This window comes from Melopsittacus undulatus, chromosome Z (genome assembly GCF_012275295.1).
Source record: "Melopsittacus undulatus isolate bMelUnd1 chromosome Z, bMelUnd1.mat.Z, whole genome shotgun sequence".
NCBI lineage: Eukaryota > Metazoa > Chordata > Aves > Psittaciformes > Psittaculidae > Melopsittacus > Melopsittacus undulatus.
In genome coordinates, this window is record NC_047557.1 from 52,158,392 (window position 1) to 52,171,283 (window position 12,892).

General features: G+C 44.2%; 1 protein-coding gene across 1 annotated transcript in view; it reads left to right on the forward strand.

Moving 5' to 3' along the window:
* Nucleotides 1–7,337: 7,337 nt before the first annotated feature.
* Nucleotides 7,338–12,892, forward strand: part of LOC117437966 (pro-neuregulin-1, membrane-bound isoform-like) — a 69,744-nt gene continuing 64,189 nt past the window's right edge. The window contains exon 1 of the mRNA XM_034073095.1: nt 7,338–7,578. Within this exon, the coding sequence (XP_033928986.1) occupies nt 7,338–7,578 (241 nt within the window). The remainder of the gene's footprint in view (nt 7,579–12,892) is intronic.

The following is a 12,892-nucleotide window of genomic DNA, read 5'->3' on the forward strand; positions in this document are numbered from 1 at the left end:
TGAAGATTTTTTTTTAAGTAGTTTTAACTTTCCCTTGGCAATCTTTTACTAGGTGTATATTTTGGTACTTTCTGACATCCCAGAATGACGAAGTATGAGACAGCGACTGTGGGGTCTCCAGTCACCCTAGCTGTGCCAGAAGGATAGTGCATTAGGACTTCACACCATGTCTCTACAATTGTGGAAAAAAATGGAAGGTAATTAGGCTGGGAAGAAGGAAAAAGTTCCTATAAAAGCTCTGAATCTGCACTCACTTACAGATTACCGAAGTCACCGCTTGCTTTTAGAAATATGATAAAGCCTTGTGCTGACCTGAGACCTCCGGCACTTGTTAAATTGCATGCAAAGCAAAAGAACAGAGAACTAGTCATACTGGGTCAAGAAAAAGTCCCATCCAGGTTAATATCCATTTTCTAATAATGGCCAGGAACAGGCGCCTAAAGGAGATTACAAGAACTGGGCATGTAGAGAGCAATTTTCCAGATTTATGCTCCCAGCTCCTGTCTGTCAGCCAGGTACCTTGTTCTTAGGAAAACTGCAGAGTGCCCAGGTAGATGTGTGGTGCATTTCCTCCTCTCCTCCCCACCCTCCTACTCTCCCAAATGGTTGGCAGGGCTCAAAACAGACAAATACACAGTTTTTGTTGTGGCCTGTCTGCAGGTAACACCCCACCTCCACCCCACCCCCCAGCTCCCTGCATTTAACACAACTTGAAAACATTATTTTTTGAGGCTTGAAATAACTGGATTTCCATGGGCTTTAATTTACCACTTGACTAGTTTCCTATTTAACCTTTCACTTCAATCCTTATTTCACAGCATGAAATGATACCCTTGCACACCACATCTCTCTTTTTGAGGCAAGCCTACCAAAATTATCTTCTTCTTGGATGTGATGGAAAGTGCATGCAACTTTCTGAAACAACTCAGTGAAAACAACATATTACTCATAGAATATTCTCAGTCAAGGCTGCAGCTGAGAAAATTTGATAGCAGGAATGGCATTTTTTACCTGAAGTTCCACTTATTTAGAAAGGAAAGGTCATGAAGACTTTCTGAAAGAACAATATTTCTCCACCCACATTTCTGAAAGATACCTATGTCTGTGCCTGGCTTTAAGAAAAAGAGTTGCCATAGAAATATTCCTTTGCCTAATATGCTGCCTGCTAAATCAGGGATTTAAACAGAGACACTGTAATTAATCACACAAATTTTTATAGCCTGAGCTAAACAGTCAAGACTTGCTAGCTATAGATAAATATTTCTTACACAGCTAAGGCACAACAGGGAATCTTACCACTGGCTCGGGCTTTAATTAGACACATCTTAATTATCTTGCTGGTTGAAAGACCTTAGAACAAATTTGGAGTGACTGTACACCCTCTTTAAAGCTGTATTTATTCTTTTTTGCTTAGGATTTAAATAGGAAGAGTTATGGAAAAAACAAAGCCCACACAGAGAGACTCCTGTCCCCACATACAATATATTTTTGTTTACTGCTGCTCATCTAACCAATTTTCATAGGGAGCAAAAGCTCCAGTTTAATCACAGCAGTTCTGAACCGGCTGTGAAAGTGTGTGTGTGGGGAGGTATGTGCAAGCATGAAGTCTCATCCTTCATTTCGTATATTGATGACAAAATTGATTTAAATAACTTCCGCATTTAACAGCAGGCCATTTAACTGACTTTTCAGTGAAATCCACACAGAAAATGTGCATCTGCATGTCCAGTCTATGGGGCTAGACCTCTTGGTATGATCAGATGAGAAAGAATACCCTCAGCTGGTCCCATTGCAGTTGTCCCACCAAATACTAGGCCAGAGACAAAGAAAGCATGATGTTGATGAGAACACTTACGTGAAAGAAGGGGTTATCTCAGTTCCCAATCTTCTAAGTATTTGACCAAAGTTTTTGGACAAGGTACCTAAGAGGTTGGCTAACTCCTGAGAGATAAGAGATGTGTACTTGCATCTTTTCGGACAGATGAAGGAACCCAGCTCAGGTTTCTCCTCTTAGGGAGAGGACATTTTCCAACACTGGGCTGTTAGCACAAGCAGGAGGGAGGCAGTCTGCTCTTGTTATGATCATTTTCAAACAGCATCTCCTTTTTTTACGATGTTTGTGTTTCGCTTTGGGGCTGTGAATGTACCTCCCTGAAATACGGAGTTGCAAGCCTTCTAAATTCCAGTGAGATATTTTGGTTAATTATTAACACTTGGGTAGTTTGCTGCTTAGTAGACACCACAGTTGTAAATCCCACCATTGGCTACTCCTCAGGCACTGACTGTGGAGCCTGTGTGCCTAATTCAGGATGCTGTTTTGATGACCAGATCATGAAGAGTATGGAGCTACAAAGCCGAGAGCTTCTGGGGTTTAAATCCACTCTCAGTTCTATATCGTTTTCCCTTCTGTAAAGAAAGATGCTAGTAGCTTTGCCATATAGCCACAAGGGTGTTTTGAAGACAAGATGTTTTGGAGATTGCATGCCATTGAGATAAACTCATGAAGGAGGCTGTGGCAGAGCAGGCAAAACACACTCCAGGGTGACTGACTCCAAAGGGGAGCTGTTTTCTTCAACAGACCCTGCAGGGCAAAGGCACCATGAAGTGGAGCCCTTGGGGGTCTATCAGGCTAGCCAAGTGATCTAGTCAGGGACACTGAGATGGTAGCAGACATTGGTTAATTCCACCCTGTCAGGAGCAGGGTATGCCAGCCTAATTTGGAAGGCCTGTTGCTCCCTTATGAGTGGACCAGGAGGATGAAGATTATCATGCTTGACCACTAAGGTGTTGCCTAAAGTGAAGAAAATCAATCTGGATGCAAAACAGCTACATATTTAATGTGAATTTGCTAAACCACATTAAATCTCTGTTTTGGCATTTTAATCAAATGTGTTTTTAATGTGATTAGACTTTGTTGTCTTACCAAGTGAACTGGTCTGAACTTAATTTCAGAATATTTTACTGCTGAATTAGAATATCCACCCAGAAATTGATGAAGTTTCAATACACTTAAAAAAAATAATTTGGATCATTTTCATGACAGCACAATACGTGGACCTGAACACTGGTCAATGGAGACACACCACTAAAGTGAGAGGGCTGTCAGTACTGCTGGTGCTAAAGTTTGGATTCAAACAGGGGCTGCCAAAATTATTCCTCTTAATAGGTTTTCACCTTCCATGCCTTTTCACCTAGTCTACTTTCAGAGACCATGTCCTTGGTTATAACTAACAATGTTTTTCCGAAATGTAGTATCCTGTAGAAAATTTGGCCTGATATGTTTCTGAGGAAGACAAAGCTTATGCCCATTAATTGCACAAAAATATTTTTTTTATTCATGAAACACTGAAGAGCATCAATGTCTTGCACATTAATGGAGGAAAGAGTTGTGAGTAGATGATTTTAAAAGTTCTGAAATGGCGGACATTAAAGCATCCATCTCTCCTGTTGCAACAATTTCCGGAATTTACACAGATCAAGTCCATAGAAATTATTGGTAAATTGGAGACTATCAGGTCTTGTTTGTAACAACATATATACAGACACATGTACAAACAACTCTGAAATGTGCTATGTCCTGAAATAGACGTTAATGGGACGTCATCACTTGTCACAATTGCTGCTGTTGCCAAAGATGTTGGTCTGTCATCTTGACCTTTAAGCCACTGTTAGGATACTTTTGTGTAATCAAGATTCGCATCTTCAAAATGTCAGTAGAACAAAAGCTACTGTTGTCCTGACCCAGCTGAGTAGATGTCAAAGGCTTAGTGCTTAGTTGCTGACTAAATTTCAAGTCCAGCTTAAGATAAAAGTGTGTTTTATTCACAGTTATGGTTAGGGTTTACCATTTAGTTCTGTTTATGCCAGTGTTTCTTACTCTTTTCTTGTCACCAGTGGCATAGCAATAAGCAGTTTTGATCTTATGCAGATTGTCTTCCCACTTGTTTTTATGGGTCTTAAAGGAACACCAAATAGAGAAAAAGAAATTGGCAGTCCACGGTTTAGGAGAAGACTGAGAAGAGGGTTAAACCGTGAACTGTAAATTCAAGAACTGATTTTGTTAAATAAGAACATTTTCTGTAAGGAAAAAAGAAGAAAAAGGTATTTAAGCAGTTCGTACTCTAGTGGTAAGGCTTTGGAGTCTCAGAGTATTTGTAATTAATCCCCTTTTGTATGGCCAGTGTATTTGTAAAAATTAACCTAGAAGCAAAAGAAAATCAGATCGTTGAAGTTTCATTCAACTGTTTGTTACTGTGGAGCACTTTTTATTTATTTTTGTTTGCTGATATGTCTCCTTCACAGTGCATTGCATTTTGCAGAAATGTTTATATGAGTAAAAATTTAGACTTAGCAGTGTTCTGCGTTCACTTTGCATGATGTAAACAATTATACAAAGTGCAGAGGTCCAGTCCAGAGTAGCCAGACTACCAGCAACTAGATGAACATGAGCATAGGTAGAGCTATATTTTTATACTGAAGAAGCTGATCTGGGGAGAGCAAGGAGGTTAAGGAGCAAAAGCTTAATGCACAGTCTCCACCTGTGTTGGCTGCAGGCAGGAGGCTCTTCTCTACCTGTCCTACAATGAACTGATGCACATGTCAGTTTCCCAAGCAACTGTGTAATTTTTATGAGCTTGTGCAACATGTCTAAGCTATGGTTCCCACTCCACTGAAATGATGTAAATGGTTGCTTCCATTACAAGAAGTTGGATGTTGGAACTGATGAAGTGCTTTGAGATCAGTAGATGGGACTGTGCTGTAGCAGCTCAAGAGATTGTTGTATATTGAGTATTTTCTGACAGGTCTCTGACAAGCTAAATCTCTACCACAGTACTGCAAGTGAGGGGGAAACAGCTGTTTTAACATGGTGCCCTGTCAGCTGGTACCCACTCTGCTAAAGTACCTCACAGCTGGTGACAGCAAAAGAGGAGAGACAGTCTTACATGCTGTGAGTGATACTTGCATCTTTCTCGTCAGTGTATGCAGAAGCCAATCACACCCTTCTGCTACAGATCTATGACACATTGTCTAAAATGAATGATAGTTTCCTCCTGGGAATAACAGACTTCTCTCTGGGGCAGATTTCTGGTATGCTTTCCCTAAAAAAATCCTGTTTCTGACAGAAGGTGCCAGGGAGTCAGGAATATGGCACTGCATTTTTAGTCTTTCATTTTGAAAGCATCCTCAGCCTCCTGGGGTCTTCTTACAGTATTCGCACCCTCAAAAAGAGAGTCTTTGGTAGGGGGTCCAACCTGTGTCCTTGTCATACAGCCTCGATGAGGATAACTCCCTGGAATGATGGTCTGATACTGATGAATACGGAGTGAAGATGATGTTTACTTCAAACACTTAGATTCTGCAAAGTACAGAAAAAAAGGGTCGTACCGACATTATTTAAAAGTACGCTTTATTACCTGATACAGCCTTTTAGATATTGCTGGAGTAGGCTGCCTCCTTGCTGAGTAGTGACCCCTTAAGGAGAAACCGAGCTACTGACACCAGTAATATCTCCCCATCTCCAGCTGCTCGCCCGTGAGATTTGCTTTCCCTCCCCGCCCTAGCTGGGGCTTATTCCCTCATTTTCGGTTCAGCACATTTGAGACAGGATGTCATAACGCCGTGTGTCAAGAAATTCAAAACGTTGCTCAAATGCATCCTGTAGCTTGCATCTTCTGTATCTTTCTGTGTCAAGAATTGTGCCCAGGTCTTTTATTCCCCCCCCCCTACACACACATTGGTGGTTTGATTTGTTCACTGATGCTGTATTGCCAGGCCACCGAGGAAGTGCATTTTTTTTTTTGCCTTATTGTTTTGCAGTCGATGTTGTACACTCCTCTTATTTTACCATAGAGACAGAACTTAACAAGGGCACTGTGGGTTTTTGTTTGTTTCAAAGTCCAAATGCTGAACACCCAGCATCACTGGTTAACCACTGCTTGCTTAAAAAGAATTCTTGCTCCAGGAGAGCATCTTGACATAATTGATCCCTAAGACTTTCAGACCCAAAAGATGAGGAACTCCATATATGTTGGGTTTGGAGTGTTTTTCTTTTGGAGGCCTCACTCAGGAAGATTTTTGAATGTTTTCAATCAAACAATACTTTAAAAGCATTCTATAGAACCTTTTGTGCATGGTAATCATTGCAAGTGTTTTCGCAGCCTAAGGGACACATGGTATAGTCTCATCTAGAGAAGAAGGAATCACTAAGAACTGTGAAGTTGCAATCCTATTTGTAGGTTCTGATGTTATCTGGGTTTCCATGTTGCATGACCTTACTAAGCATACAGGGGAAACCTTCCACTGTGAGATTTTAAGTAGTTTGGGGCAGACCTTTCCTGTAACTTCCCAGAGTATTGTGTTTCCCACCTAATGGTGTAAGTCCATTTCCTAGAGATAATGGAAATCAGCAGGTAATGTGGCTCGGATTAGCTGAGCAACTATATACACAGATTCCTGAAGGTTTCTGCATGACGATGGAGTTCAGTTTGGTGTTTTTATAGTTACCTGTTACTTTAAAGCTGCCTCGGCTATGGCTGTAGCGGGTACAGTTTCACGTATGAACGACAAGAAGTCTTCCCCTGACCAGCTTACAGTTCTGAGAACCACTGGTTCTGTGATCAGCCCCGTGAGAGGATACACACAAAAGTAGCAAAGGACCCACGCTGAAAATTACAGGGCTGTAGTCAGACCTCCCCGGCGGCAGGATGTCCTTGCAAAGCACCAGGCACGGGGGAGCACGCTGGCCCGGCAAAGGCGCCTTGACCTGAGCACCCACTATCGCCGGGGAGGGCTGGCGCGGCCGGTAGCCCCGCGGGAACCTGAAGCAGGTGCCTAAATGGCAGCGCGCAAGGACCCGAGGAGCCGCAGCGGCAGCTCTCGCCTCTCGCTTTTCTGACCGCCGGCCGCGAGCCTCTCCCCCCGCGGTGTGCCCGCAGGTCGGCGGAGGAGAGCGGCGGGGCGGCACCGGCTGCACCACTCACCCTGTCCTGCCCTGCCCCGCCTCCCCCCCGCCGGGACCGCCGTGCCTGCGCCCTCCCCGGGGCCCGGACCGGGGCCGCGGCAGCCCCACAGCCTGGGGCCGTGCAGGCGCCTCTCGAGAGCAAGCGTACGGTGCCCGGGGCGGGCATTAGTGAGGCGTGTGCCGAGGGGGGTGTGTATGTGGGCTGGAGTTTATTATTATTATTAGGAGAGGAAGAGAAAAGGAAAAAAAAAAAAAAAAGGGGGTGGAGAAGAAGGGAGGGGGGTGAAGGGGGAAAAAAAAAAAGCCCGGAGAGGAGTTTCCCAAAACTTCCAAGGAACTCGCGGCTCCAAGTCCCAGGCGGCGGCAGGCAAGAGCGATGCTGGAGCCTCGGGCGCTCCGAGAACCTACAGCGGCGGCGGCGGCGGCGGAGGACACGGCTGCGGGCACTGCCGCGGGGACGGCCGCTGGTACGGCTGCGGCGGCGAGCGCGGTGCCGGCCGGAGCCGGGATGGCCGAGAAGAAAAAGGACGGCAACGTCAGGAAGGCGAGGAAGGGCAAAGGGCCCGGCAAGAAGCCCGGTCCAACGGAGCAGGGCGAAGCGCCCGGGTCCGCCACAGGTAAGCCCTTCGGCAGGTGCGGGGGCCGCCCAGCGTGGACCCACTGCGCTCTTCCTACACCCGTGGGACCGCACGGTGTGAGCGCATCGCCGGTGCCTGGCCCGGCCCCTCGGCGGTTGCTTGCCGACCTGCCCGGCCCCGCGGAGCAGCGGAGCTGCCGGGAGCCCCTCGGCTGTCCGACCGCGGGCCGGTCTGCTGCCCGCCCTCCTTTCCTCCCACCGGCCCCGGGAGCCCTGAGCGGCTCTCGGCCAGCTGTTGCTTTTTTTTTTCGTTTCTTTTTCTCCCCCCCCCGCTCCCCCTTGCATTTTTGGGAGGGTGTGGGGCTCTCTCTCCTATTACAAAACACGTTTTCTGCCCCTTCCCCAGAAATCACTTAGCTGAGTTGAACAGATGGCAAACTTTTATGCGGGGTATTTTGTCTAAACTTGCAGCTATTTACTCAGGGATGGTCAGAGAGGACATTTCACTCACTTAGCAGCACGTGCTGTTTCTCGTATGCCTCTCCAGTGTTAGGGCGAGGATTAGTGCCGGTGATACCCCAGCCCTTCCTAGGTGTCCACAAACATGGGACTCTGTGGATCGACCCAAAGGCAGGGTGTGCGCTGATCATGCTGCCTTACTCGCTGTAGTTAGTTATTTGCATCAGCCAAACACCTCAGTCAAGATCGAGTCTCCTAGTGCAGTGGAGCACATGATGGTTTTCCTAGAGAGCTCTATGCCACCTAGTTTATCAGAAAGCCTAGTGGTATATATACAAACGCATTTGGCTTTTTGCAGCAGCAGTGTGAAACTGGAGTCAGTGGTTAGTTCACCTATTTCTTTGAATTGTTTGCCATTTGTGGGAATTTTATTATTTTTGTTTTTTTAAGAGGCATGTGAAAAGCAGTCAATTGCCCAATTTGGGCTTGGTTGGTTGGTTAGTTGGTTGGGTTGGTTCGGTTGTTTCTTTGTTTTTCTCCTCTAAACAGACAAACAGCCCCAAAGGGTAAAACTTCCTAAATATACCTCCATTAATTTTGCTTAGTGCATCATGATGCTGCTCTACAGTTTAGGCCATCAGCGCTCAGGGAGGATGTGTGATTCAGCACAGTAGCAGGTATCCCTTTGGGCTAATAATCTACAAACTAGCACTGCCCAATGCATGCTCTTCTTCTCTATGTCTGTTGAAGACATAGTTCACCCAGCTGAGTGGACATAAGTGAGTCTGAGGTACAGCCGTTGACATTTTCCTTGTGATGCCAAGCTAGAGACAAACTCTCCATTTGATCCTCTTTCTCTCACACTGGGTCTTTACAATGTTGTTTATTGTTACCATATTGTGAGCATCTCTTACAAAAACTGGGAGATGTACTTCTTGGAACATTAAAACCTTTGGCAAACCTATCCATGACAGCTGGGCTGCTCGAAGTGTTTGAGGGGGGTTTGTTTGGTTTTGTAGTTGACAAAAAACAGGAGGACAGTGGCATATTGGAAGATTTGTGACAGAAAAGCTCTTTTGAGGACATGTAAAGGGGAGACACATTTTCTGACTATGCGCCTCAGTGTCCCATCCTATTCTTCTAGGAGAGCTTTCTTTTTCCTGCTTTGTGGATGATTTTCTGTCTCCAGTGGAGTGGGGTTGCTGCACTGGAGGAACAGGGACTGTTTCTGGAAGCCGGAGCCAGCTCTGTGTAGGATACAGGTGGCTCCACCTTGGGTTAGGCATTTGCACCAGTGCTGAGGGAGCAAAAAAAGGAGCTGTGAACCAGAGATATTTTTTGAGTAACTCAAACAAATCTATTGCCAACTAGGAAGAGATTTTTTGGGAAGATGGTCTTCATTCTTTGGTGTGGAGAAGCAGAATAATAGGCTGGAGGATCCACACAGGTATATACCACCTAAAGTTTAGAAATCGATTAGTATTTAATTCCCACTTCCAGTGCTGTGGTCTGATCATGTCTGCCATGTTTTATCTGAAAGATGGCAAGTGTAGACTGATGTTCACCAAGGGAGGGTTCAGACCATCCCTAACTCCTAAGGCTTTGCTAAATAGCTAGAGGGCTCATGTTCCTACTAAGCAAAACTACGTCAGTATTTGAAAGAGAAAAAGTTCACTTTTCTGGCAAGTGTTTACCTCAGTCTTCCAAAGCTCCAGTATGTTTTTGTTGGTATGAAAGAGTACTGCCTTTATCCATACCTAACATTGCCATTCAAAAGTTACCTGTGTGGGCAAGAACTGAGCATTCTTCTATCTTACATAATTAAAATCCTACTCCTTCCAAGTTGTGAGTGTACATGGCAGGGTAATTCACATGTGTAGCTAATCCATATAGTGTTTGCAGGTATGGTGTCTAATAGAAGAATGAAATACAGCATAAGACATCACTGTACACTTAACTCACAATCAAATAATCTAACACTGGAAATGTTACATTTATAAACTCTATCAAATCTGTTACTTAAGAGTGTTTTCTGTTGGGAGGGCATTTAGAGTAAGTGATACCTTAGAAGAGAAAGAGCAGAAAGGTTGGTTAATGTAAGATCATAGGATCATAAAATGGTTAGGGTTCAAAAGAACCTTAAGATCACCTAGTTCCAACCCCCCTGCCATGGGCAGGGACACTTCACTCTAGATCAGGTTGCCCAAAGCTCTGTCCAACATGGCTTTGAACACTGTCAGGGATGGAGCATTTACCACTTCTTTGGGCAACTTGTTCTAGTGCGTCACCACCCTCACAGTAAAGAACTTCTTCCTTATATCTAACCTGAACTTCCCCTGTTTTAGTTTGAACTCGTTATGCTTTTTTCTATCACTACAGCCCCTGATCTAAGAGTCCCTCTCTAGCATCCCTGTAGCAATGGGCTTTTATTCTCTCTGTTCAAGCGTATTGGAGCTTTGATTAATGACTGGGTTACACATGTTGATTAACAGTAGTCAGTAGGGATTATATGAAGGTCTTCTGAGTTTGGTGTTACCATGATTTCTCCTTTTTGCTAATACAATTTTGCAGTTGTACCTCTTGATGAGATATGTATAGGATATGTAGTCTGAGAGGTCATTAAACAGTTTTGCTCTTTAGTAGGAACTAAAAAATTACTACTTTCTTAGATAGAATTATGCCAGGAATTGCCATCTTCTCTGCTGTTATTCTCTGTCAATAGTTTGCATCCAGTCTTCCTCCCATATGAAAAACAGTGGCTTGTGGCCAGTCATCAGCTTTAAGATCTGTGCACTAGCACAGACGTTTTAAACAGATCTTTAGGGTTTTTTATTTACTGCTGCATTGTTTTATTTTTTTCTGATCACAGCTTATCTCAGATAAGTTTGCTTTTGGCTGTCAAACTGTATCACATATCCCTTCAATCTTGGGTCTGAAAGCATCTAATTGATAACTTGTTACCAGATTGAGAATCGGCTCTATTATTTGGGAAAAAAAGTGTGTGAGAAGGTGTTTCTTTACTACCTTCTGTCATAACTTACCTGTGACCTCTTGAATAACCACTGGAGAAGAGAGTTACTGAAAACAGAACAAACCCCAAACCTGAGCAAGCTGTGTCTTGTATGTTTAGCTGCACAGTGGTAAAACACACAAAAAAAAAAACTTCATATTTTTCATTGCCCAGGTAAAATGTCGACTCTGTTCCAAAAGATTTAGGAGGTTGCCATGGTTTCTTTGTTACTAAAATTGTGTAGAAGAACATTTCATCCTCTCACTTCAAGTGGTCTTGAGTAAACTGATTCTGTCTGGCTTGTCTCAAGTCAAGAGTGATTGTCTTCAGCAGGGTACTCTGGCCATGATAAATACAGAGGGTAGAAAACTGAGGAAAGAGTATTACAAATGGACAGAAGCTTACAGCTTTTCTCCAAGTGATTTCCCTGAACTGCTGTGCCAACAAAGGATTCAGACAGGCTCAACAAATATGCCAGCAAGGCTTCCCAGGGCATCACCAGCACATTGAAATACATCCAGCCTGGGCAGGGAAACCTACTGCAGGGAAGCTGAGGTTGTGAAGCAAGGTCTCCAGACCTTTCCCTCACAAAGGGACTGCTCCTGACTTAGGGTGCTCTTACAGCAGGAGCAGGGAGGCTGGGTCTGGGTGCACTGTGTCAGCATTTGAACCTCCTGCCGGCCTAGCCTTTGTGTTAGACCATGTAAGATGGTGCTAGTAAAGTGAGAGAAAGGAATCAACCCAGGAAAATTCCCTTTATGAAAGAGCTGTGTTTTAGTAACTAAGGTGGTGCACCAGGACATCAGCTACTCAGCCACTTGGTCAAGTGTTCCCAGACCTCTCAGGGAATGTGAGTTTTCAGGTGGCTCCTGGTTAGTAGAGAAAATGAGGAAGGGGCTGCTGGAGAGGACAGAGCATGAGAAGACATGAAGTATTTCTGAGAAAAGCACCTTGATGTGTGCAAAGACTGACAGTGCTGTCCGAGCAATGAGCTCTGTAGCTATGGGTTACACCAGTCACACTCTAGGTAGGAAAAGCAAGACTCTGCAAGAATCTGGTACACAAAGACAAATTTGTTTGGGGAAAAGGGATGAGTAGCAAAGATGGGTCCAAATCATCATTTCAGTGAGGTGACCTCAGCAGCATTGTTCTGAACATATCTACACTTGCAGAGCCCAGAAAAAGGAGGTTGTAGCCATTGGCATAAAAAATAAGTACCTGGTACTTACTGGCAAAAATAATTCATTTAGAGTTAAATAAAATGCCAGAGCTTTGAGACTACACTGCAAAATAAACAGCATGAAGTTCAGATGAGATGAGTGTGACTGAGCATCACCTTTGACTGCATCCTGGTAGCAGGCTTGGCTAGTGGAAAAAGAAATAGTTTTGATCATATTAAAGACCAAGTTGCAGGTCAGGGCTTGGCTGGGAGGATTAGAGCTTGGTCTGAAGCTTGCTAAGTTTAAATTAATACTCAATAAAGAGAGGTCAGAAGGCAGGTCAGTATTTCAGCATAAATTGAAGACAAGAGCCTTGGAGATGGAATGAGAACTGTGATTTCTGGTAAAACTTGTCCATTTCTAGTGAAAAATCATTGCTTAGAAGTAGTGACAACTTCTGGTGTATCTGGGCCAAAATATTTAGGTGCTTCTGGTATGCCTGTACATTTTTCTGTGAGGAAAGCCACTCCACCTGTGTGCAATGCCTGAATGCTCCAAGCATTCCACACAATCTTCAGAGCAATTTTGAGAATGAATCCTTTAAAAAGCATGCGAGTGTGTTCATGTTTTATGAATAAATGAGATTAGTCACCATTCAACTTTTTTTGACTTGGAACTACAAGTACTACTTGACTGTAGCCATGGGAATGCAAATAGAATTGTGA